Consider the following 23355-nt stretch of genomic DNA (forward strand, 5'->3'; position numbering starts at 1 on the left):
TTTTTGTATCTGTTGATGTTATGTGATCTAAAGGGTTGTAGAAGTGGTTATGATATTGCAATGGTGTAGCTGATGTATTTATATGTGTGATTGCTTTGTGTATTTTGCTAGTTTCTGCTTGTTCTAGAAAGAATTTTCTTAAATTGTCTACCTGTCCATAATGTAGGTTTTTTATATCTATAAATCCCCTACCACCTTCCTTTCTGCTTAATGTGAATCTTTCTGTTGGTGAATGTATGTGATGTATTCTATATTTGTGGCATTGTGATCGTGTAAGTGTATTGAGTGCTTCTAGCTCTGTGTCACTCCATTTCACTACTCCAAATGAGTAGGTCAATACTGGTATAGCATAAGTATTTATAGCTTTTGTCTTGTTTCTTGCTGTCAATTCTGTTTTCAGTATTTTTGTTAGGCTTTGTCTATATTTTTCTTTTAGTTGTTCTTTAATATTTGTATTATCTATTCCTATTTTTGTCTTTATCCTAGATATTTATAGGCATCTGTTTTTCCATCGCTTCTATGGAGCCGCTGTGATTATCCAATATGTAATTTTCTTGTTTAGTGTGTTTTCCCTTGACTATGCTATTTTTCTTACATTTGTCTGTTCCAAAAGCCATATTTATATCATTGCTGAATACTTCTGTTATCTTTAGTTATTGGTTGAGTTGTTGATTTGTTGCTGCCAGTAGTTTTAGATCATCCATGTACAGCAAATGTGTGATTTTGTGTTGGTATGTTCCAGTAATATTGTATCCATAATTTGTATTATTTAGCATGTTGGATAGTGGGTTCAGAGCAAGACAGAACCAGAAAGGACTTAATGAGTCTCCTTGGTATATTCCACGCTTAATCTGTACTGGCTGTGATGTGATGTTATCTGAATTTGTTTGGACATTAAGTGTAGTTTTCCAATTTTTCATTACTATGTTTAGAAACTGTATCAATTTAGGATCTACTTTGTATATTTCCAATAACTGTAGTAACCATGAGTGGGGTACACTATCAAAGGCTTTTTGGTAATCAATGTATGCGTAGTGTAGCGACCTTTGTTTAGTTTTAGCTTGATATGTCACCTCTGTATCTATTATCAGATGCTCTTTACATCCTTGTGCTCCTTTGCAGCAGCCTTTTTGTTCTTCATTGATAATTTTGTTCTGTGTTGTATGTGTCATTAATTTCTGTGTAATGACTGAAGTTAATATTTTGTAGATTGTTGGTAGGCATGTTATGGGGCGATATTTAGCTGGGTTTGCTGTGTCTGCGTGATCTTTAGGTTTCAGATAGGTTATTCCATGTGCAAGTGTATCAGGGAATGTGTATGGGTCTGCAATGTAACTGTTAAATAATTTAGTTAGATGTGAATGTGTTGAGGTGAACTTCTTTAGCCAGTAATTTGCTATTTTATCATTTCCAGGGGCTTTCCAATTGTGTGTAGAATTAATTGCTCGGGTGACTTCATGTTGCAAAATTATCACTTCAGGCATTTGTGGTATCATCTTGTATGTGTCTGTTTCTGCTTGTGTCCACCGTGCATGCCTGTTATGTTGTACTGGGTTTGACCATATGTTGCTCCAGAAGTGTTCATTTCTGTTATGTTTGGTGGACTGTATTTTAATGTGTGTGTTATCTATTGTTTGGTAAAATCTCTTTTGGTTTGTGTTGAATGTTTGGTTTTGTTTCCTTCTATTTTCACTTTTTTTGTATCTTCTAAGTCGTTTGGCCAATGCTTGTAATTTCTGCTTCTTTTCATCCAATTGCTCTATTGCTTCTTGTTGTGAGATTTTACCTAACCTTTTTCGTTTTTTGTCTGATATTCCATTTCTTATGAATTGTGTTAGCTGTCCGATGTCTTTTCTCAGTTTTTCTATTCTGATCTGTAGCCTGTGTTGCCATGCTGGTTTTGTGGGTTTCTTCTGTGTGTTGGTTTATTATTATTATTATTATTATTATTATTATTATTATTATTATTATTATTATTATTATTATTATTATTATTATTATTATTATTAATTGAAATACAAATTATTTACTTTTTATTTCTTAATCATTTTTTATGGTTTTATTTACAAATGCAATGCATAATAAATATTTTGGATGATCTGCATACATTGATTTATTTACAATAATTAGCAAAGATAGTTTTCACAGTTTTTTCCTGATATGTATACGAGGGTGTCTCGCACATCTCTGTCTCATATATCTTGCTCAACAGATGGAAGAGTTTTGTCATGGCTGGCTCTCCCAAGGCTGTCAGTAGCTGTAATAGAATGTTATCTCCTCCTGGGGCCTTGTTTGGACTTAAGTTTTCCAGTGCTTCGTCAAATTGTTCACGCAGTATCGTATCTCCGTTTTCTTCTTCCATATCCTCTTACATTTCCATAATAATGTCCTCAAGTGCATCTCTCTTGTATAGACACACTATATACTCCTTCCGTCTTTCATCTTTCCCTCCTGTGCTTAGGACTGGTTTTCCATCTGGGCTCGATATTTATACAGATGATTCTCTTTTCTCCAAAGGTCTCTAATTTTTCTATAGGAATTATCTATCTTATCTCCAGCAATATGTGTTTCTACATCTTTACATTTATCCTCTAGCCATTCCTGTTTAGCCATTGTACACTCCCTGTCAATCTCATTTTTTAGACATTTGTATTCCCTTTCGCCTGCTTCATTCATTACATTTTTATATTTTCTCCTTTCATCGGTTAAATTCAATATCTTTTGTGTTACCCAAGGATTTCTACTAGCCCTCATCTTTTTACCTACGGTACTTGATTCTCTCCTACCTTCACTATTTCATCTCTCAGAGCTACCCATTCTTCTACTACTGTTTTCCTTTCCCTTGTTATCTTCAGTCGTTCCCTAATGCTCCCCCTGAAACACTGCAATATCTTTTTTTTCAGTTTATCCAGGTCCCATAGTCTTAAATTTCTACATTTTTGTAGTTTCTTTAGTTTTAATCTGCAGTTCATAACCAATAAATTGTGGTCAGAGTCCACATCTGCCCCTGGGAATGTCTTACAATTTAAAATATGGTTCCTAAATCTCTGTATAACCATTATATAAGCAATCTGAAACCTTCTGGTGTCTCCAGGTGTTTTCCACATATACAACCTTCTCTCATGATTCTTAAACCAAGTGTTGGCTACGATTAAATTATGCTCTGTGCAAAATTCTGCCAGGCAGCTTCCTCTTTCATTACTTTCCCCCAGTTCATATTCACCAATTACTTTTCTTTCTCTTCCTTTTCCCACTATTGAATTACAGTTCCCATGACTATTAAATTTTCGGCTCCCTCAACTATGTGAATAATTTCTTTTATTGCATCAATACATTTCTTAAATCTCCTCCTCATCTGCAGAGCTGGTTGGCATATAAACTTGTACTACTGTGGTGGGTGTGAGCTTCATGTCTTTCTTGGCCACAATAATGCGCTCACTATGCTGTTTACAGTAGCTTATTCACGTTCCTATTTTTTTATCCATTATTAAACCTACTCCTACGTTACCGCTATCTGATTTTGTATTTATAACCCTGGACTCACCTGACGAAGTCCTGTTCCTCCCGCCACCGAATTTCACTAATTCCCACTATAACTTTAACCTAGCCATTTCCCCTTTTAAATTTTGTAACCTACCTTCCCGATTTAGGGATCGGGCATTCCACGCTCAAATCTGTAGAATGCCAGTTTTGTTTCACCTGATGATGACATTCTGAGTAGTCCCTGCCCAGATACCCAAATGGACTATCTGCATCTGGTCTTTTGGCCATACACAGCCTTAATCAGGAGTACCAACAAAATGTAGAGATGATATGGATAATAGACCAATGCATCAATGAATCAAATTATGGCTTCACAAGAAAAAAAATTAATTTATGACTACTGATGCAGAAACAAAATAGAAAAAATAGGCATCTGTGCAGTTTTACACTTTCATACGTTTTTCACCTCCAGATCTACCATAGGTAATGCAAACTAACAAGCTTGATCATTGCTTCCATAATTTTTCTCGTCTCGTTTGATCCCGAGATGATTAATACATTAAAGATTCTTATCCCTGGGAGTTGCTAAGAATCTGTGGAGAGACTGTTTTGATGATGTTATAATTTGGTATTTGCGAAGCAGATGACTAGCTGCTGCTGCGAGGTTACCGGTGACATATGACACAGAGAATTAAGACTTGACAATTACTTGTGGCTATTAGCAGCTCAAAATAGCAGCGAAGGAAAGTGATGAGATGCAGCTTTTGTTGCAAAATTTAAACTGATTTCGAAAGCAGCAACTATTAAAGGAATTGAGCACTTTACAACTATACACAGACACTGTCATTGTCATTCACAATGTGAAACGTGGTGGTAGAGGAAGCTTATGCTTGAAAGCTCCTTTTTGGAATAGAAAACTTCACTATACTAATACAATTTGATATCTTCAGTGGCAATTATTCGGAATATTTAGGGAGCTGAAAAGAAAATGTTAAGTAAATTTGGCGGAATCAATCAGTCCCAAACTCGCAAATCGGTGTCGTGTCAATCGTGTTTCCAAAACTATGCCTACGACATTGCAAAGTCTTGACGATGCTAGTGGCAAGAAGTATGTGTTTTCGTAGCTGGAATCATGCGTGACTGGACCCGGATATCCAATCTACCAGAGCAAATCGAAGTAGTGTCCCGTTGGCACCATGGAGCAATGGTCGTCTCATGAACTAAAGACAAGGGTAGTAGTTTGTTCAGACCTCGTTGGACTACCGATGTCTATCACTTCATTTTTCTTCTTTTTTCTCTGTAAATGGCCAAAACATAATTCAGTAACAAAATGCGAAGGAAACACTCATTGCGGGATGTGAACGATCAGCCTACTTTTATTTTTAATCGCCAATATTCTTCTGTAATACAATAAACTTCATTCATTAACAGTTTGTTATTGTTACTTTTATTGTTGTTCATTCACTTGCAAGAGCTTTCCGATCCCTTTTGGTATCTATGCACATGAACTGTGAATCTGGAATAACGGAATGTTTCACCACGCAGAATACACACGTATTTACATTGGGGTCTCATTGCCAGGGCAACAGGAATTGCCCAGTACGAAACGACAACCGGAGGCCGGTGACGCAGGCAAGACTCTGCAACATTTACTGTTGATTTAACACCGTCACGACAGATAAATCAGTCTCACAGTATAGTGCTCAGGAATTTACTCTGCCACTGATACAGACAGCTAAATGGATGATTATGTTCAGTAATTTTGTTCTGCTACTGTTCAAATGAGATATGCTGCTGTGTAAACCAACATGGGAATTCCGGGTAATCAAATGTGTGTTGCACTTGCAACATTCTATTACGAATAGAACTCCTAAACCTTCCGGCAACTTCGGTGCAGTACCTTGTAGGAGCAGGCATAGGCGTCTGCTTTACGAGTACCAAGCGGCAACACAGTAAGAAGTCGCTTGAAACATAGGAAGCATTCATCAGTTTTCATCATTTAGGGGCCAAACATGAAGGGCCAGTTACGAAAGCAATGAACAGGCTAGTTAGTGTAGACCTCAATGTGGAAAAACATCAAGGTACAAAATTGCACATTGCCCACCTTTACGTCTTCGACATTTTAGTGTTTCGAGACGTGTAGGGGAAGGTTGATTTTTTAATTACTTTTTATTTCATCGAAGTAAGATTTCGTAGCAAAATATCAAAGAAAGTGTCTTACACGTTTGTGCTTCGGGAAAACTAATCATGATGGAAAATTATATACCTCAACATTTCACATGCCATAAGCTGCATGAACGAAAACTAGTATCACACGCTCTGCTATCCCTGCGCTGAAATTTTATATCACTGGCGTTATCAGCACCATTACACGCCGGAAAGCTTAAATACGGACTTCTAGATTAAGTCTAACTGAATGCTTTAAATATAGGTAGCCCAAGAGATGATGATAGAACTATCAGGAGCCGCGTAAGAAACAGACCATGCTGGCACCTCCCCCTCAGGCACCTTGTAAGACGAGCGCGACAAGCATTTCGCCGCTAAGTAGCTGCATCTAACACAGGTAAGAAGACATTGCAACATGATTACAAATATTTGGCAACCCTGTGACAGCACATTTACTTCTGCATGTGGGCCAGAACTGTTCCGCTAGCTTCACTTAGGAATCCCTTTCCACTTTGATGACTCAGTGCTACATAATCCTGATACAAGATGAGAGAAAAGAACATTTAATTTTTGGATTCCAGGAGTGCCGTAGTTCACGTAAGTAACAACTGTTCTTAGCTGTTTACTTTGTGTCATCACGGTCGGCGACCAATACTGTGGCGAGGGAGACCTGCTCCCATCAGCGTCTCTGTACCTCAGTTGTTCCACAGCTGCTTTGTGATGCAAGGGCGACAAGAAATCTTAGTTCTAATTGCGTTGCACACCAGCGCGCTCTAGGTTCATATTTTCCATTTTTATTTAACGTAGCTGCATACTGTTAGGAGAAATTCTTTAACAAAATTTGAAGAAAACCTTTACACATTAAGTTAATGGCCATCGACGTCTGCTGTGTCAACACCAGTCTACTTCACTAGACAAACTTCTCTGAAAAACTTCCACTCTGTCCTCAACGACACGAATTTTAGTTTTGTTCTTCACTTAGGACTCTTGTGAGGGGGAGTAGTTATGAAAATGGTTGTTTGAGGGTTAAGGGACCAAACAGCAAGGTCATCAGTCCCTTGTTTCAAATATGCTCCATTCCGCTAATGGGACATCTCAGTAAAGTCAGAACAATAAAACGGAAAAAGGTAAAAACGTAAAAGGGCAGTCATGTTGTCATTGGTAAAAAACAAAATGAGGGAAGTCGGCAAGAGAACGAACCAAACATTATGCTGAAGCAGCATAGGCAAGACCACCTGTGACGTAAAAGGTACAACTGCTAGAATGTAGAAAGTACGTATGGGAATAGAAAGACTAACCAAACCTTAAAAAAAGGGGTAAAAACAGAGTAAAAAAGGGAAGAAAAGAGGATTTCGGTCAGGGAGGTGAATCGGGAATCTCCGAACACTGCTTACAGTGGGAGACACCCAAACACTCACCGCCCTGCCCCAACACCAGAAAGAGATTAAAAACCTTAAAACTGAGAATAATAACCACTTTCCCGGAGGAAACCGAGAACCAGAGAGACCATCCGGGAATCATCAGCCAACATCAAAGGTAAAGTGTGTGGGTGTCTGTACTTAGCACGCAGAGCCAAAAGAAGGGGGCATTCAACCAAAATGTTGGCTACTGACTGGAAGGCTCCACGACCACATAGTGGGGGTGGCTCATCACGCAAAAGAAAACCATGAGTCAGCCTGGTATGGCCAATGCGGAGACGGCACAGTGTGTTCGAGTCCTTTCGGCAGAGGCACAAGGAAGAACGCCACGGGCCTGGTGTCACCTTAATTGCACGAAGTTTATTAGACAGGGGAGTAGCCTCCCAAGAAGTGGCCCATGACTGTGCGAAGTGGGATTTGATGTGAAGCCGTAAATCCGCTGCAGGAGGGGTTACAGAAAACGGGGGGTAAGTAACTGCTCCCCCCAGCCAAATGATCAGCGAGCTCATTACCCAGGCTACCCACATTGGCAAGGGACGCAAAGGAAATCAATGGAACAAGCAGCACGGTGAATATCAGCGAGACGGTCATGGATGGCAGAGACCAAGGGATGGCGCGAAAAACACCGGTCAATAACAAGAAGGCCACTCACCGAGTCCGTACATAACAAAACGCGGTTGTGTTGGGACTGTTTAATAAAGGTAAGGACCTGGGAAATTGCCATCAATTCCGCAGTAAACACCCCACATGTAGGTGGCAGCAAATGGCTTTCCGTTCCAACAGAGGACGTGAAGGCATACCCAACATGATCAGCAGATTTAGAGCCATCAGTGTAAGAAACAGCAGCATCCCGAAACTCCCATAAAATTTGTCGGAAAAAGGAACGGAACACCACCGGGGGGATGGAATCTTTCGGACCTCGGCGGAGATCCATCGGAATTCGAGGCCGAGTAACTAACCGAGGACGGGTGGAGGGGAGGGAGCGAGGAAGACAGGACAAAGAAGGAAGCTGAAAATCACGGCAAAGAGACGCAAGGCGCAGCCCAACCGGTAAACCCGCCCGAGGGCGGGAGTTGGGTTGGCGACGTCCATGGTCTGGGAACAGGATAGAATAGGAAGACCCCACTGATGAAGGGTAAGAAAGATGTGATGGCGCCAGGCCGTGTCATAGGCCTTGCGAAGGTCAAAAAACACTGCAACCAAATGGCGGCGCTGGGAAAAAGCCTGCCGAACTGCGGATTCCAAGCGAAGTAAATGATCGATTGGAGACTGTCCCTCTCGAAAGCCACACTGGTAAGGGGACAATAGCTCCTGAGATTCAAGGAGCCAATTGAGCCGACGGGCTACCATCCGTTCAAGTAACTTATAAACAACATTGGTCAAACTAATTGGCCGATAGCTGTCAACAGATAGGGGGCTCTTACCAGGCTTAAGGACAGGAACCACAATGCTATCCCTCCACTGAGAAGGGAAGTCACCCTGGAGCCAGATACGGTTAAACACCCGAAGAAGATGTTGCCGTTGTGGAGCACTGAGATGTTGAAGCAGTTGGTTATGAATGGAATCTGGGCCAGGGGCCGTATCATGAGAAGAAGAAAGTGCAGAAATAAATTCCCATTCAGTAGAAGGTTCGTTGTAAGATTCTGACTCACAAGGGGTGAAACATAAGGTGGAAGCTTCAGGCCGCTGTTTTTGATGAAGGAAAGCAGCTGGAGAGCAGGCTGACGCCACTGCAAAATGGGTCACAAGATGTTCTGCAAGAGCTAATGGGTCCGTACAAATGCCATCTGGGAGGTGTAGTCCTGGGAGGGTGGACTGCCGATGGCAACCCTGGAGAGAGCGAAGTGTAGCCCATACCCGTGACAGAGGGACAGTAGAACCAAGGGCAGAAAGGAATCGTTCCCAACATATCTGCTTGCTCTGGTTGATTAAATAACGGGCTTTAGCGCAAAGGCGTTTAAAGTTAGTAAGGCTGGCTATGGATGGGTTGCAAAGCTCGACAGCGATCACGGATGGCAATGGCAATGGCCGTACTCCACCACGGGACTTGCCGGCGACTAAATGGTCCAGATGAGCGCGGGACAGCAAGGCTAGCAGCGCGAACAATCACGTCAGACACGTCACGTAGGACGTCATCAATACAACCCAACAAAGAGGGAGAAAACACGACCTGTGCAGTGTATAGAGGCAAATCGGCGCGTTGAAAAGACCAACGAGGTAACCTGTCCATCGGGGAGCGGGAAGGAAGCGTGATAATCAACGGGAAATGGTCACTATCAAAAAGGTCATCGTGGAGTGACCAGTGTAATGGAGGGAGGAGAGATGGAGAAGAAAGAGAAAGATCAATGGCAGAAAAGGTACCATGTCCGGCACTGAAATGAGTAGGGGAGCCATCATTAAGAAGGCACAGGTCGTGGTCTGCAATAAATTGGTCTATAAGAAGACCTCGTCTAGATGGAAAGGCACTGCCCCACATGGGATGATGAGCATTAAAATCCCCAAGGAGGAGGAAGTTGCTGAAGAAGGGCGGTTAAGGCAGCAGGTGTAAGTGTCCTGTCAGGAGGGAGATAAAGATTGCAAACTGTGACTGCAGAGTCTAAGTGGACCCTAACAGCAACCGCTTCCAATGTAGTTTGAAGAAGAATCCACGTGCTAGCAATGTCTGTACGGACCAACGTACAAACGCCACCAGAAGCCCACAGGGGTCCGACCCGATTTCGACAGAAAACACGGAACCCACGGAGGGTCGGTGAGTGAGCATCAGTAAAATGAGATTCCTGGAGAACTACACAAGCTGCAGAGTAGGACGAAAGAAGGGATTTCAATTCTGGAAGGTGATGGTAGTATCCATTACATTTCCGTTGGATTGGTTGGTTGGTTGTTTGAGGTGAAAGGGACCAAACAGCAAGGTCATCAGTCCCTTGTTTCAAATAGACTCCATTCTGCTAACGGGACATCTCAGAAAAGGCAGAACAATAAAACGGAAAAAGGGGAAACGTAAAATGGCAGTCACGTTGTCATTAGTAAAAACAAACGAGGGAAGTTGGCGAGAGAACGAACCCAACACTATGCTGAAGCAGCATAGGCAAGACCACCTGTGACTGAAAAGGGACAACCGCTATAATGCAGAAAGTACGTATGGGAATAGAAAAACTAACCAAGCCTTAAAAAGAAGGGGTAAAAACAGAGTAAAAGGGAAATAAAAGAGGATTCCAGGCAGGGAGGTGAATCGGGAATCTCTGAACACCGCCTACAGTGGGAGACACCCATACACTCACCGCCCTGCCCCAACACTAGAGGGAGATTAAAAACTTTAAAACTGAGAATAAAAACCACTCTCCCGGAGGAAACCTAGAACCAGAGAGACCATCCGGGAATCGTCAGCCAACATCAAAGGTAAAGTGTGGGGGAGTCTGTACTTCGCACGCAGAGCCAAAAGAAGGGGGCATTCAACCAAAATGTGGGCCACTGACTGGAAGGCTCCACAACCACATAGCGGGGGTGGCTCATCACGCAAAAGGAAACCATGGGTCAGCCTGGTATGGCCAATGCGGAGACGACACAGTGTGGTCGAGTCCTTGCGGGAGAGGCGAAAGGAAGAACGCCATGGGCCTGGATTCACCTTAATGGCACGAAGTTTATTAGACAGTGGAGTAGCCTCCCAAGAACTGGCCCATGACTGTGCAAAGTGGGATTTGATGTGAAGCCGTAAATCCGCTGCAGGAGGGGTTACAGAAAACGGGGGGTAAGTAACTGCTCCCCCAGCCAAACGATCAGCGAGCTCATTACCCGAGATACCCACATGGCCCGGGACCCATAGGAAGTCAATGGAACAAGCAGCACGGTGAAGATCAGCGAGATGGCCATGGATGGCAGAGACCAAGGGATGGCGCGAAAAACACCGGTCAATAGCAAGAAGGCCACTCATCGAGTCCGTACATAACAAAACGCGGTTGTGTTGGGATTGTTTAATAAAGGTAAGGGCCCGGGAAATGGCCATCAATTCCGCAGTAAACACCCCACATGAGGGTGGCAGCAGATGATTTTCCGTTCCAACAAAGGACGTGAAGGCATACCCAACATGATCAGCAGATTTAGAGCCATCAGTGTAAAAAACAACAGCATCCCGAAACTCCCATAAAATTTGGCGGAAAAAGGAACGGAACACCACCGGGGAGATGGACCGCGGCGGAGATCCATCCGAATTCGAGGCCGAGGAACTAACCAAGGAGGGGTGGAGGGGAGGGAGCGAGGAAGACAGGACAAAGAAGGAAGCCGAAAATCACGGTTAAGAGACGCAAGGCGCAGCCCAACCGGTAAACCCGCCCGAGGGCGGGAGTCAGGCGGGCGACGTCCATGGTCTGGGAATAGGATAGAATAGGAAGGATGAGCGGGAGAAGAACGGATAGTAAGGGCATAAGACACCAGAAGCTGGGACCGCCGAACAGAAAGGGGGGCATCCCAGCTTCAACCAGGAGACTATCAACAGGGCTAGTAGGGAAGGCACCGGTGGCCAAACGGATACCACGATGGTGGACTGGATCCAGCACGTGCAGCGTGGAAGGAGCAGCTGAACCATAAACTTGACAACCATAGTCCAAACGCGACAGAACTAGAGCACGATAAAGACGGAGGAGGAGGGAACGGTCCGCACCCCAAGAGGAGTGGGCAAGGAAGCGAAGGACATTGAGTTTACGGAAACATCCTACCTTCAGGAGTCTGATATGGGGCAGCCAAGTGAGCTTGTTGTCGAAAAGAAGACCTAGGAAACGAAACTGTGGAACCACAGGCAATCTTTGTGCAGCGAGATAGAGCTCTGGATCAGGGTGGACCGTAGTACGGCGACAGAAGTCGACCACCCGCGATTTTAAAGGAGAGAATTGAAACCCGTGTGAGAGGGTCCATGCAGAGGCACGCCGTATAGCCACCTGGAGCTGCCGTTCTGCAGATGGCATCGAGGAGGAACTAACCCAAATGCAGAAATCATCCACATACAGGGCAGGGGCGACCAAGGGACCGACAGAGGCCACAAGTCCATCGATAGCAATGAGGAAAAGAAGGACACTCAAGACAGAACCCTGTGGGATGCCCGTCTCCAGGGTCCGTGGAGAACTAAAAGCAGTACCAACTCTAACTCTGAATGACCGATGGATCAGGAACTGGCGGATAAAAATCGGGAGTGGGCCCCGAAGACCCCACTGATGAAGGATTAGTAAGATGTGATGGCGCCAGGCAGTGTCATAGGGCTTGCGAAGGTCAAAAAACACTGCAACCAAATGGCGGCGCTGGGAAAAAGCCTGCCGAACTGCGGATTCCAAGCGAAGTAAATGATCGATTGGAGATCGTCCCTCTCTAAAGCCACACTGGTAAGGGGACAATAGATCCCGAGATTCGAGGACCCAAATGAGCCGACGGGCTACCAGCCGTTCAAGTAACTTGCAACCAACATTGGTCAAACTAATTGGCCGATAGCTGTCAACAGATAGGGGGTTCTGACCAGGCTTAAGGACAGGAACCACAATGCTATCCCTCCACTGAAAAGGGAAGTCACCCTGGAGCCAGATACGGTTAAACACCCGAAGAAGATGTTGCCGTTGTGGAGCACTGAGATGTTGAAGCAGCTGGTTATTAATGGAATCGGGGCCAGGGGCTGTATCATGAGAAGAAGAAAGTGCAGAAATAAATTCCCATTCAGTAGAAGGTTCGTTGTAAAATTCTGACTCACAAGTGGTGAAACATAAGGCGACAGCTTCAGCCTGCTGTTTTTGATGAAGGAAAGCAGCTGGATAGGAGGCCGACGCTGATGCCACTGCAAAATGGGTCGCAAGATGTTCTGCGAGAACTAATGGGTCCGTACAAATGCCATCTGGGAGGTGAAGGCCTGGGAGGGTGGACTGCCGATGGCAACCTTGGAGAGAGCGAAGTGTAGCCCATACCCGCGACAGAGGGACAGTGGAACCAAGGGAAGAAACGAATCGTTCCCAACATATCCGCTTGCTCTGTTTGATTAAATAACGGGCTTTAGCGCGAAGGCGCTTAAAGGTAGAAAGGCTGGCTACAGATGGGTGCCTCTTTAAGTGTTGCAAAGCTCGACGGCGATCACGGATGGCAATGGCAATGGCCGTACTCCACCACGGGACTTGCCGACGACGAAATTGTCCAGATGAGCGCGGGACAGCAAGGGTAGCAGCGCGAACAATCGCGTCAGACACGTCACGTAGGACGTCATCAATACAACCCGACAAAGAGGGAGAAAACTCGACCTGTGCAGTGTATAGAGGCCAATCGGCGCGGTGGAAAGACCAACGAGGTAACCTGTCCATCGGGGAGCGGGAAGGGAGCGTGATAATCAACGGGAAATGGTCACTATCACAAAGGTCGTCGTGTGGCGACCAGTGTAATGAAGGGAGGAGAGGCAGAAGAAAGAGAAAGATCAATGGCAGAAAAGGTACCATGACCAGCACTGAAATGAGTAGGGGAGCCATCATTAAGAAGGCACAGGTCGTGGTCTGCAATAAATTGGTCGATAAGAAGACTTCGTCTAGATGGAAAGGCACTGCCCCACAAAGGATGATGAGCATTAAAATCCCCAAGGAGGAGGAAGGGAGGAGGAAGTTGCTGAAGAAGGGTGGTTAAGGCAGCAGGTGTAAAAGTCCTGTCAGGAGGGAGATAAAGATTGCATACTGTGACTGCAGAGTCTAAGTGGACCCTAACAGCAACCGCTTCCAATGTAGTTTGGAGAGGAATCCACGTGCTAGCAATGTCTGTACGGACCAACGTACAAACGCCACCAGAAGCCCGCAAGGGTCCGACCCAATTTCGACAGAAAACACGGAACCCACGGAGGGTCGGTGAGTGAGCATCAGTAAAATGAGATTCCTGGAGAACCACACAAGCTGCTGAGTAGGACGAAAGAAGGGATTTCAATTCCGGAAGGTGACGATAATAGCCATTACAATTCCATTGGAGAACCACAGAACGATGGTTTAAATGAGGGCTGAACACGCTAAATCCAGTCATACCGCCGGGTCCCCACCAGTCACCGACAAGGAGGGGGCGACATCCATAAAAGACAGGTCAGAATCTGGTTGCGAAGTCGGGGAAGGGACCTCCGGTGATACCAGAGGCTCTTTGTCCCGGGACTTATGTTTCTTCTTCTTTTCAGGCTGAGATCGAGGAGGGCTGTGTGGCATAATGGAGCCAGATGCAGCAAGATCAGGAACAGAAAGAGACCGGGCGACCTGGGGGCCGATAGACCGCGGCTCTCACGGTCGCCGCGCTGCAGCAGACCTCTGACCTGGAAGGTGCCGGGAAGGGGCATCCCGGGAGAGGCGCCCTTGACCGGCAGACGCCGAAGGAGTGGGACACTTCTCCGGCTGGGGAGGGGGAGCAGCGCCCAGAGGAGAGGGTGTGGGAGCCGCAGGGGAGGGGGGAAGGAGAGGGGTCCGGGATGGGGGTAAGGAAGGGGGAGGAAGGGATGAAGATGTAACCAAGGCGTAACTAGATGTCATGGACACAGGGTGCAATCGTGCATATTTCTTACGGGCCTCTGTGTAGCTTAAACGATCAAGGGACTTATACTCCTGTATCTTTTTTTCTTTCTTATAGACTGGGCAATCTGCTGAACGTGGAGAATGACTACCATGACAACTTACACATACAGGAGGGGGAACACAGGGACTCCCCTCATGGAGTGGACGTCCACAGTCACCACAGAGAGGGTCCTGGGAACAGCGAGAAGACATGTGGCCAAAACGCAAGCACTTAAAACACCGCATAGGAGGTGGGATGTACGGCTTCACATCACAGCGATAGACCATAATCTTAACTTTCTCAGGAAGGGTATCCCCTTCAAAGGCCAGGATAAAGGCACCAGTATCAATACGATTATCCTTAGGACCCTTCTGAACACGCCGAACAAAGTGAACACCCCGCCGTCCGAGATTGTCCCGAAGTTCCTAATCAGTATGAAGGATGAGGTCTCTGTGAAAAATCACACCTTGTACCATATTTAGAGACTGGTGAGGGGTAATGGACACGGGAATTGTGCCAAGATGGGTACAGGCACGAAGGGCCGCAGATTGGGCAGCCGAAGCAGTTTTTATCAGCAACGAACCCGACCGCATCTTGCTCAGGGAGTCCACTTCGCCGTACTTGTCTTCAATGTGTTCCACAAAGAATAAAGGTTTGACACTGGTGAAAGTATCTCCATCAGTCCTAGTGCAAACTAGATAACGGGGGAAAGGTTTTGCCCCTAGACGACGGGCCTGACCCTCCTCCCAGGAGGTAGCCACGGAAGGGAAGGCCGAAGGAGCAAGAGAAGCAGCACTTGAGGAATCAGTACCACGCAGAGAGATGGCCGCAGAAGAGCGGCCAGAGTTTTGGACCCGTATGCGTTTCATCTGCATAGCGTCCGCCCTGATACCACCCACTCCGATCAGGGGCTCTCCTCACGGGCGCCACCCAGCCACAGCAAGGGCCGTCTGGCACGGCGGCCATTGCCGGGAGTTCCGATGCTCCAGGATGACGAGCAACCACTCCAAGGCATGCATGAGGAGGTCACAGCTCAGGTATCAGAAGTGTGATCCCTGTGTGTTCAGGGGGCTCAACCAAAAGGGTACATAGCGACCCCACCACATGGGCTGGCTACCGTGCTGGCTATGCACCCTAGCATCAGACAACGACGTAAAAGAAAAGGTGGAATGTACTAGGAGGGCGCACGTCGGAGACACTAGGTAAGGTGCTCTTCCCCAAATGGCTCACACTACGGAAGAGAAATTTTGGTATGGAGGTCAAACCCCAGAGGGGGACAAAGGAATGCCAAAAGGAGGAGATGAGTACGCAGCAAAGCCGGAGTGTAAAACCAACAAAACCAGGAGGATAGCGGGGGCCAACATAAGCAAGGACACCAAGAGAGGGAGAGGAGAGGGCGAGGGGGAAGGGATATGGAGGGGAAAGGAGGGGAAGGGAAAGGAAATGCAGCCCAGGAGAGAAAGAAGGCTGCAATGGCTCGGGGCCCCGTGCTCGCCACGCACGTGTCCACAAAAGAGTTGTGGACCCCCTGGGGGGCATTTCCATTGGAGAACCACAGAACGATGGTTTAAATGGGTGCTGAACACACTGAATCCAGTCATACCACCGGGTCCCCACTCGTCACCGACAAGGAGTGGGCGACATCCATGAACGACAGGTCAGAATCCGGTTGTGAAGTCGGGGAAGAGACCTCCGGTGACACCAGAGGCTCTATGTCCCGGGACTTATGTTTCTTCTTCTTTTCAGGCTGAGATCGAGGAGGGCTGTGTGGCATAAAGGAGCCAGATGCAGCAAGATCAGGAACAGAAAGAGACCGGGCGACCTGGGGGCCGACAGACCGCGGCTCTCACGGCCGTCGCGCGGCAGCAGACCTTTGGTCTGGAAGGTGCCGGGAAGGGGCATCCCAGGAGAGGCGCCCTTGACCGGCAGACGCTGAAGGCGTGGGACATTTCTCCGGCTGGGGAGGGGGAGCAGGGCCCATAGGAGAAGGTGTGGGAGCCGCGGGGGAGGGGGGGGGGAGGAGAGGGGTCCGGGATGGGGGTAAGGAACGGAGAGAAGGGGGAGGAAGGGGTGAAGATATAACCAAGGCGTAACTATATGTCATGGACACAGGGTAAAGACGTGTATATTTCTTATGGGCCTCTGTGTAGGTTAAACGATCGAGGGACTTATACTCCTGTATCTTCTTTTCCTTCTTATATACTGGGCAATCTGGTAAACGTGGAGAATCACTACCATGACAATTTACACATACAGGAGGGGGAACACAGGGACCCCCCTCATGGAGTGGACGTCCACAGTCACCACAGAGAGGGGCCTGGGAACAGCGGGAAGACATGTGGCCAAAACGCAAGCACTTAAAACACCTCATAAGAGGTGGGATGTACGGCTTCACATCACAGCGATAGACCATAACCTTAACTTTCTCAGGGAGGGTATCCCCTTCAAAGGCCAGGATAAAGGCACCAGTATCAATGCAATTGCCTTTAGGACCCTTCTGGACACGCTGAACAAAGTGAACACCCCGCCGTCTGAGATTGTCCCGAAGTTCCTCATCAGTTTGAAGGATGAGGTCCCTGTGAAAAATCACACCTTGTACCATATTTAGAGACTGGTGGGGGGTAATGGACACAGGAATCGTGCCAAGATGGGTACAGGCACGAAGGGCCGCAGATTGGGCAGCTGAAGCAGTTTTTATCAGCAACGAACCCGACTGCATCTTGCTCAGGGAATCCACTTTGCCAAACTTGTCTTCAATGTGTTCCACAAAGAATAAAGGTTTGATATTGGTGAAACTATCTCTATCAGTCCTGGTGCAAACTAGGTAACGGGGGAAAGGTTTTGCCCCTAGCCGACGGGCCTGACCCTCTTCCCAGGGGGTAGCCATGGAAGGGAAGGCCGAAGGGGCAAGAGAAGCAGCACTTGAGGAATCAGTTCCACGCAGAGAGACGGCCGCAGAACAACGGGCAGAGTTCTGGACCCGTATGCGTTTCATTTGCATAGCGTCCACCCCGATACCACCCACTCCGATCAGGGGCTCTCCTCACGGGCGCCACCCAGCCACAGCAAGGGCCGTCTGGCACGGCGGCCATTGCCGGGAGTTCCGATGCTCCAGGATGACGAGCAACCACTCCAAGGCATGCATGAAAAGGTCACAGCTCAGGTATCAGAAGTGTGATCCCTGTGTGTTCAGGGGGCTCAACCAAAAGGGTACATAGCGACCCCACCACACAGGCTGGCTACCGTGCTGGCTATGCACCCTAGTATCAGACGACATGAAAGAAAAGGTGGAATGTACTAGGAGGGCGCACGTCTGAGACACTAGGTAAGGTGCTCATCCCCAAATGGCTCACACTACGGGGGAGAAATTTTGTAATTGAGGTTAAACCAAGGAGCAAGGAGGGCAAAAGGAGCAAGGAGGGCAAAAGGAGCAAGGAGGGGGAAAGGAGCAAGGAGGGGGAAAGGAGCAAGGAGGGGGAAAGGAGCAAGGAGGGGGAAAGGAGCAAGGAGGGGGAAAGGAGCAAGGAGGGGGAAAGGAGCAAGGAGGGGGAAAGGAGCAAGGAGGGGGAAAGGAGCAAGGAGGGGGAAAGGAGCAAGGAGGGAGAAAGGAGCAAGGAGGGGGAAAGGAGCAAGGAGAGGGAAAGGAGCAAGGAGGGGGAAAGGAGCAAGGAGGGGGAAAGGAGCAAGGAGGGGGAAAGGAGCAAGGAGGGGGAAAGGAGCAAGGAGGGGGAAAGGAGCAAGGAGGGGCAAAGGAGCAATGAGGGGCAAAGGAGCAATGAGGGGCAAAGGAGCAATGAGGGGCAAAGGAGCAATGAGGGGCAAAGGAGCAATGAGGGGCAAAGGAGCAATGAGGGGCAAAGGAGCAATGAGGGGCAAAGGAGCAAGGAGGGGCAAAGGAGCAAGGAGGGGCAAAGGAGCAAGGAGGGGCAAAGGAGCAAGGAGGGGCAAAGGAGCAAGGAGGGGCAAAGGAGCAAGGAGGGGCAAAGGAGCAAGGAGGGGCAAAGGAGCAAGGAGGGGCAAAGGAGCAAGGAGGGGCAAAGGAGCAAGGAGGGGCAAAGGAGCAAGGAGGGGCAAAGGAGCAAGGAGGGGCAAAGGAGCAAGGAGGGGCAAAGGAGCAAGGAGGGGCAAAGGAGCAAGGAGGGGCAAAGGAGCAAGGAGGGGCAAAGGAGCAAGGAGGGGCAAAGGAGCAAGGAGGGGCAAAGGAGCAAGGAGGGGCAAAGGAGCAAGGAGGGGCAAAGGAGCAAGGAGGGGCAAAGGAGCAAGGAGGGGCAAAGGAGCAAGGAGGGGCAAAGGAGCAAGGAGGGGCAAAGGAGCAAGGAGGGGCAAAGGAGCAAGGAGGGGCAAAGGAGCAAGGAGGGGCAAAGGAGCAAGGAGGGGCAAAGGAGCAAGGAGGGGCAAAGGAGCAAGGAGGGGCAAAGGAGCAAGGAGGGGCAAAGGAGCAAGGAGGGGCAAAGGAGCAAGGAGGGGCAAAGGAGCAAGGAGGGGCAAAGGAGCAAGGAGGGGCAAAGGAGCAAGGAGGGGCAAAGGAGCAAGGAGGGGCAAAGGAGCAAGGAGGGGCAAAGGAGCAAGGAGGGGCAAAGGAGCAAGGAGGGGCAAAGGAGCAAGGAGGGGCAAAGGAGCAAGGAGGGGCAAAGGAGCAAGGAGGGGCAAAGGAGCAAGGAGGGGCAAAGGAGCAAGGAGGGGCAAAGGAGCAAGGAGGGGCAAAGGAGCAAGGAGGGGCAAAGGAGCAAGGAGGGGCAAAGGAGCAAGGAGGGGCAAAGGAGCAAGGAGGGGCAAAGGAGCAAGGAGGGGCAAAGGAGCAAGGAGGGGCAAAGGAGCAAGGAGGGGCAAAGGAGCAAGGAGGGGCAAAGGAGCAAGGAGGGGCAAAGGAGCAAGGAGGGGCAAAGGAGCAAGGAGGGGCAAAGGAGCAAGGAGGGGCAAAGGAGCAAGGAGGGGCAAAGGAGCAAGGAGGGGCAAAGGAGCAAGGAGGGGCAAAGGAGCAAGGAGGGGCAAAGGAGCAAGGAGGGGCAAAGGAGCAAGGAGGGGCAAAGGAGCAAGGAGGGGCAAAGGAGCAAGGAGGGGCAAAGGAGCAAGGAGGGGCAAAGGAGCAAGGAGGGGCAAAGGAGCAAGGAGGGGCAAAGGAGCAAGGAGGGGCAAAGGAGCAAGGAGGGGCAAAGGAGCAAGGAGGGGCAAAGGAGCAAGGAGGGGCAAAGGAGCAAGGAGGGGCAAAGGAGCAAGGAGGGGCAAAGGAGCAAGGAGGGGCAAAGGAGCAAGGAGGGCAAAGGAGCAAGGAGGGCAAAGGAGCAAGGAGGGCAAAGGAGCAAGGAGGGCAAAGGAGCAAGGAGGGCAAAGGAGCAATGAGGGCAGGGCAAAGGAGCAATGAGGGCAGGGCAAAGGAGCAATGAGGGCAGGGCAAAGGAGCAATGAGGGCAGGGCAAAGGAGCAATGAGGGCAGGGCAAAGGAGCAATGAGGGCAGGGCAAAGGAGCAATGAGGGCAGGGCAAAGGAGCAATGAGGGCAGGGCAAAGGAGCAATGAGGGCAGGGCAAAGGAGCAATGAGGGCAGGGCAAAGGAGCAATGAGGGCAGGGCAAAGGAGCAATGAGGGCAGGGCAAAGGAGCAATGAGGGCAGGGCAAAGGAGCAATGAGGGCAGGGCAAAGGAGCAATGAGGGCAGGGCAAAGGAGCAATGAGGGCAGGGCAAAGGAGCAATGAGGGCAGGGCAAAGGAGCAATGAGGGCAGGGCAAAGGAGCAATGAGGGCAGGGCAAAGGAGCAATGAGGGCAGGGCAAAGGAGCAATGAGGGCAGGGCAAAGGAGCAATGAGGGCAGGGCAAAGGAGCAATGAGGGCAGGGCAAAGGAGCAATGAGGGCAGGGCAAAGGAGCAATGAGGGCAGGGCAAAGGAGCAATGAGGGCAGGGGAAAGGAGCAAGGAGGGGAAAGGAGCAAGGAGGGGAAAGGAGCAAGGAGGGGAAAGGAGCAAGGAGGGGAAAGGAGCAAGGAGGGGAAAGGAGCAAGGAGGGGAAAGGAGCAAGGAGGGGAAAGGAGCAAGGAGGGGAAAGGAGCAAGGAGGGGAAAGGAGCAAGGAGGGGAAAGGAGCAAGGAGGGGAAAGGAGCAAGGAGGGGAAAGGAGCAAGGAGGGGAAAGGAGCAAGGAGGGGAAAGGAGCAAGGAGGGGAAAGGAGCAAGGAGGGGAAAGGAGCAAGGAGGGGAAAGGAGCAAGGAGGGGAAAGGAGCAAGGAGGGGAAAGGAGCAAGGAGGGGAAAGGAGCAAGGAGGGGAAAGGAGCAAGGAGGGGAAAGGAGCAAGGAGGGGAAAGGAGCAAGGAGGGGAAAGGAGCAAGGAGGGGAAAGGAGCAAGGAGGGGAAAGGAGCAAGGAGGGGAAAGGAGCAAGGAGGGGAAAGGAGCAAGGAGGGGAAAGGAGCAAGGAGGGGAAAGGAGCAAGGAGGGGAAAGGAGCAAGGAGGGGAAAGGAGCAAGGAGGGGAAAGGAGCAAGGAGGGGAAAGGAGCAAGGAGGGGAAAGGAGCAAGGAGGGGAAAGGAGCAAGGAGCAAGGAGCAAGGAGGGGAAGGGAAAGGAAATGCAGCCCTGGAGAGGAAGAAGGCTGCAATGGCTCGGGGCCCCATGCTCGCAACGCACATATCCACAAAAGAGTTCTGGGAGCGGAAAGTTGTATATTGCTGTCATGCAGAGAATGCATCTATTGTTTTTTGCCGCTAGCATACTTCACATACGACCAGAATCTCTTTGGATTTTCTGCCAGGTTTCGAGACAAAGTTTCGTTGTGGAAACTGTTATAAGCATCTCACATTGAAGCCCACGCTAAATTTCGAGCTTCTGTAAAAGATCGCCAATCATGGTGGGTTTGGGTCTGTTTAAATTTGGCATGTTTGTTTCTTTGTTTCTGCAACAGTGTTCTGACCCGTTTTGTGTACCAAGGAAGATCAGCTCAGTCGTTCGTTAATTTTTTTAAATATGTATCAATTGCTGCCGACACTGTTTCTTCGAATTCAAGCCACATCTGATCTAGACTTACATTGTTGATTTGGAAGGAGTGGAGATTGTCTCTCAGGATGGCGTCAAGTGAATTTTTATCTACTTTTTGAATAGGTATATTTTCCGTTTATTTTTGGAGGATTTGGGGGTTACAATATTCAATGTCGCTACGACAACCGTGTGTTCGCTAATCCCTGTATCCGTTTTGATGCTTGTTATTAACTCAGAATTATTTGTTGCTAAGGGATCAAGTGTCTTTTCACAACCGTTTACTATCCACATGGGCTCGTGAACTAACTGCTCGAAATGATTTTCAAAGAATGCGTTTAGCACAATTTCAGGTGATGTTTTATGCGTACCTCCGGAATTAAACATGTATTTTCGCCAACATATCGAGGGTAAATTAAAGTCTCCACCAAGTATGATTGTATGAGTCAGGTACGTTTTGACATTAAACTCAAATTTTCTTTGAAGCTTTCATCAACTGTATCATCTGAATTGGAAGTCGGTAAAAGGATCCAGTTACTATTTTATTCCGGTTGCCAACAACCTCAGCCCACGCTGACTCACAGAAACTATCTACTTCAATTTCGTGACAAGATAAACTACTTCGAACAACAACAAACACGCCACTCCTAACTCTGTTTAGCCTATCCTTTCGAAACACCGTTTGGTTCTTCCTAAAAACTTCGGCTGAACTTATTCCCAGCCATAGCCAGCTTTCAGTGCCTATAATAATTCGAGTATCAGTGCTTTCTATTAGCACTTGGAGCTCTGGCACTTTCCCAACACAGCTACGACAGATTACAACTGTTATAACGATGGTTCCTGTATCTACGTTCTTCCTGTGTTTGGCCTGAACCCTTTGTGACGGAAGCCCTTCTTGTGTTTTCCCGAGATCTAAAAAACCGCCCAGTCCACGCCACACAGCCCCTGCTACCCGTGTAACCGCCTTCTGCGTGTAGTAGACACATGACCTATTCAGTGGAATCCAAAATCCAACCACCCTTTGGCTCAAGTTGAGGAATCTGCAGCCTACATGGTCGCGGAACCGTCTGAGCCTCTGATTCAGACCCTACACTTGGCTCTGTACCAGAGGTCCACAATTGGTCCTGTCGACTGCCGCATTTGCTCATCTCTGCTTTCATGTTGCAAGCAAGACTTGCAGCCTTTACCACTTTTGTTAGTCGCTCGAAACCAGAGAGAATATCTTCTGATCCAAAGCGACACAAATCATTGGTACTGACGCGAGTCAACACCTGCAGTTCGCTGCACCCTGTGCTCTTCATGGCTTCTGGGAGTACCCGTTCCCCATCTGGTCTCTAACAACCAGACCAGACGATGGTTAACCATTCGCTCCAGGGTCTTTCCTGCACAGCTCATTAAGGCAATACTCCAATAACTACTGGGACATGTTCAGTCCTTTCCTGGTTTGAGGAGAGGGATCAGAATTGCCTCCTTCCACGAGTTGGGGAAGCTGCCTGTCTGCCATTTTAGATTAAAACATTCAAGGAGGATTTCCTTTGATGGCGATGGCAAATGTCTAAGCGTACAGTACCGGATTTGGTTGTGACCAAGTGTAGTGTTACGAATCTCAGTCAGTGGAGAAAGGGGAGATGTAGTCCTCAGAACTATTGGACCTGAAGTCCAACTTTTCCTTCTCTATAGTCACACGATAGCAATGAAACGCCAGATCCTGGCTTGCATTGGCAGTAGTTTGTGCAAAATGTTCGGACAGCATCTGAGCAATGTCTCTGGGTGTTGTTTGGAGGCACCCATTTTGGC

At 48.2% G+C, this 23355-nt stretch overlaps 1 protein-coding gene across 1 annotated transcript in view; it reads left to right on the forward strand.

Annotated features, from left to right (window-relative positions):
* Nucleotides 1–19984, forward strand: part of LOC126184209 (ribosome-binding protein 1-like) — a 47295-nt gene extending 27311 nt beyond the window's left edge. The window contains exon 5 of the mRNA XM_049926576.1: nucleotides 18486–19984. Coding sequence (XP_049782533.1) covers nucleotides 18486–19984 — 1499 coding nt within the window. The remainder of the gene's footprint in view (nucleotides 1–18485) is intronic.
* Nucleotides 19985–23355: the final 3371 nt, after the last annotated feature.

Source organism: Schistocerca cancellata, chromosome 4 (assembly GCF_023864275.1).
Source record: "Schistocerca cancellata isolate TAMUIC-IGC-003103 chromosome 4, iqSchCanc2.1, whole genome shotgun sequence".
Classification (NCBI taxonomy): Eukaryota; Metazoa; Arthropoda; class Insecta; order Orthoptera; family Acrididae; genus Schistocerca; species Schistocerca cancellata.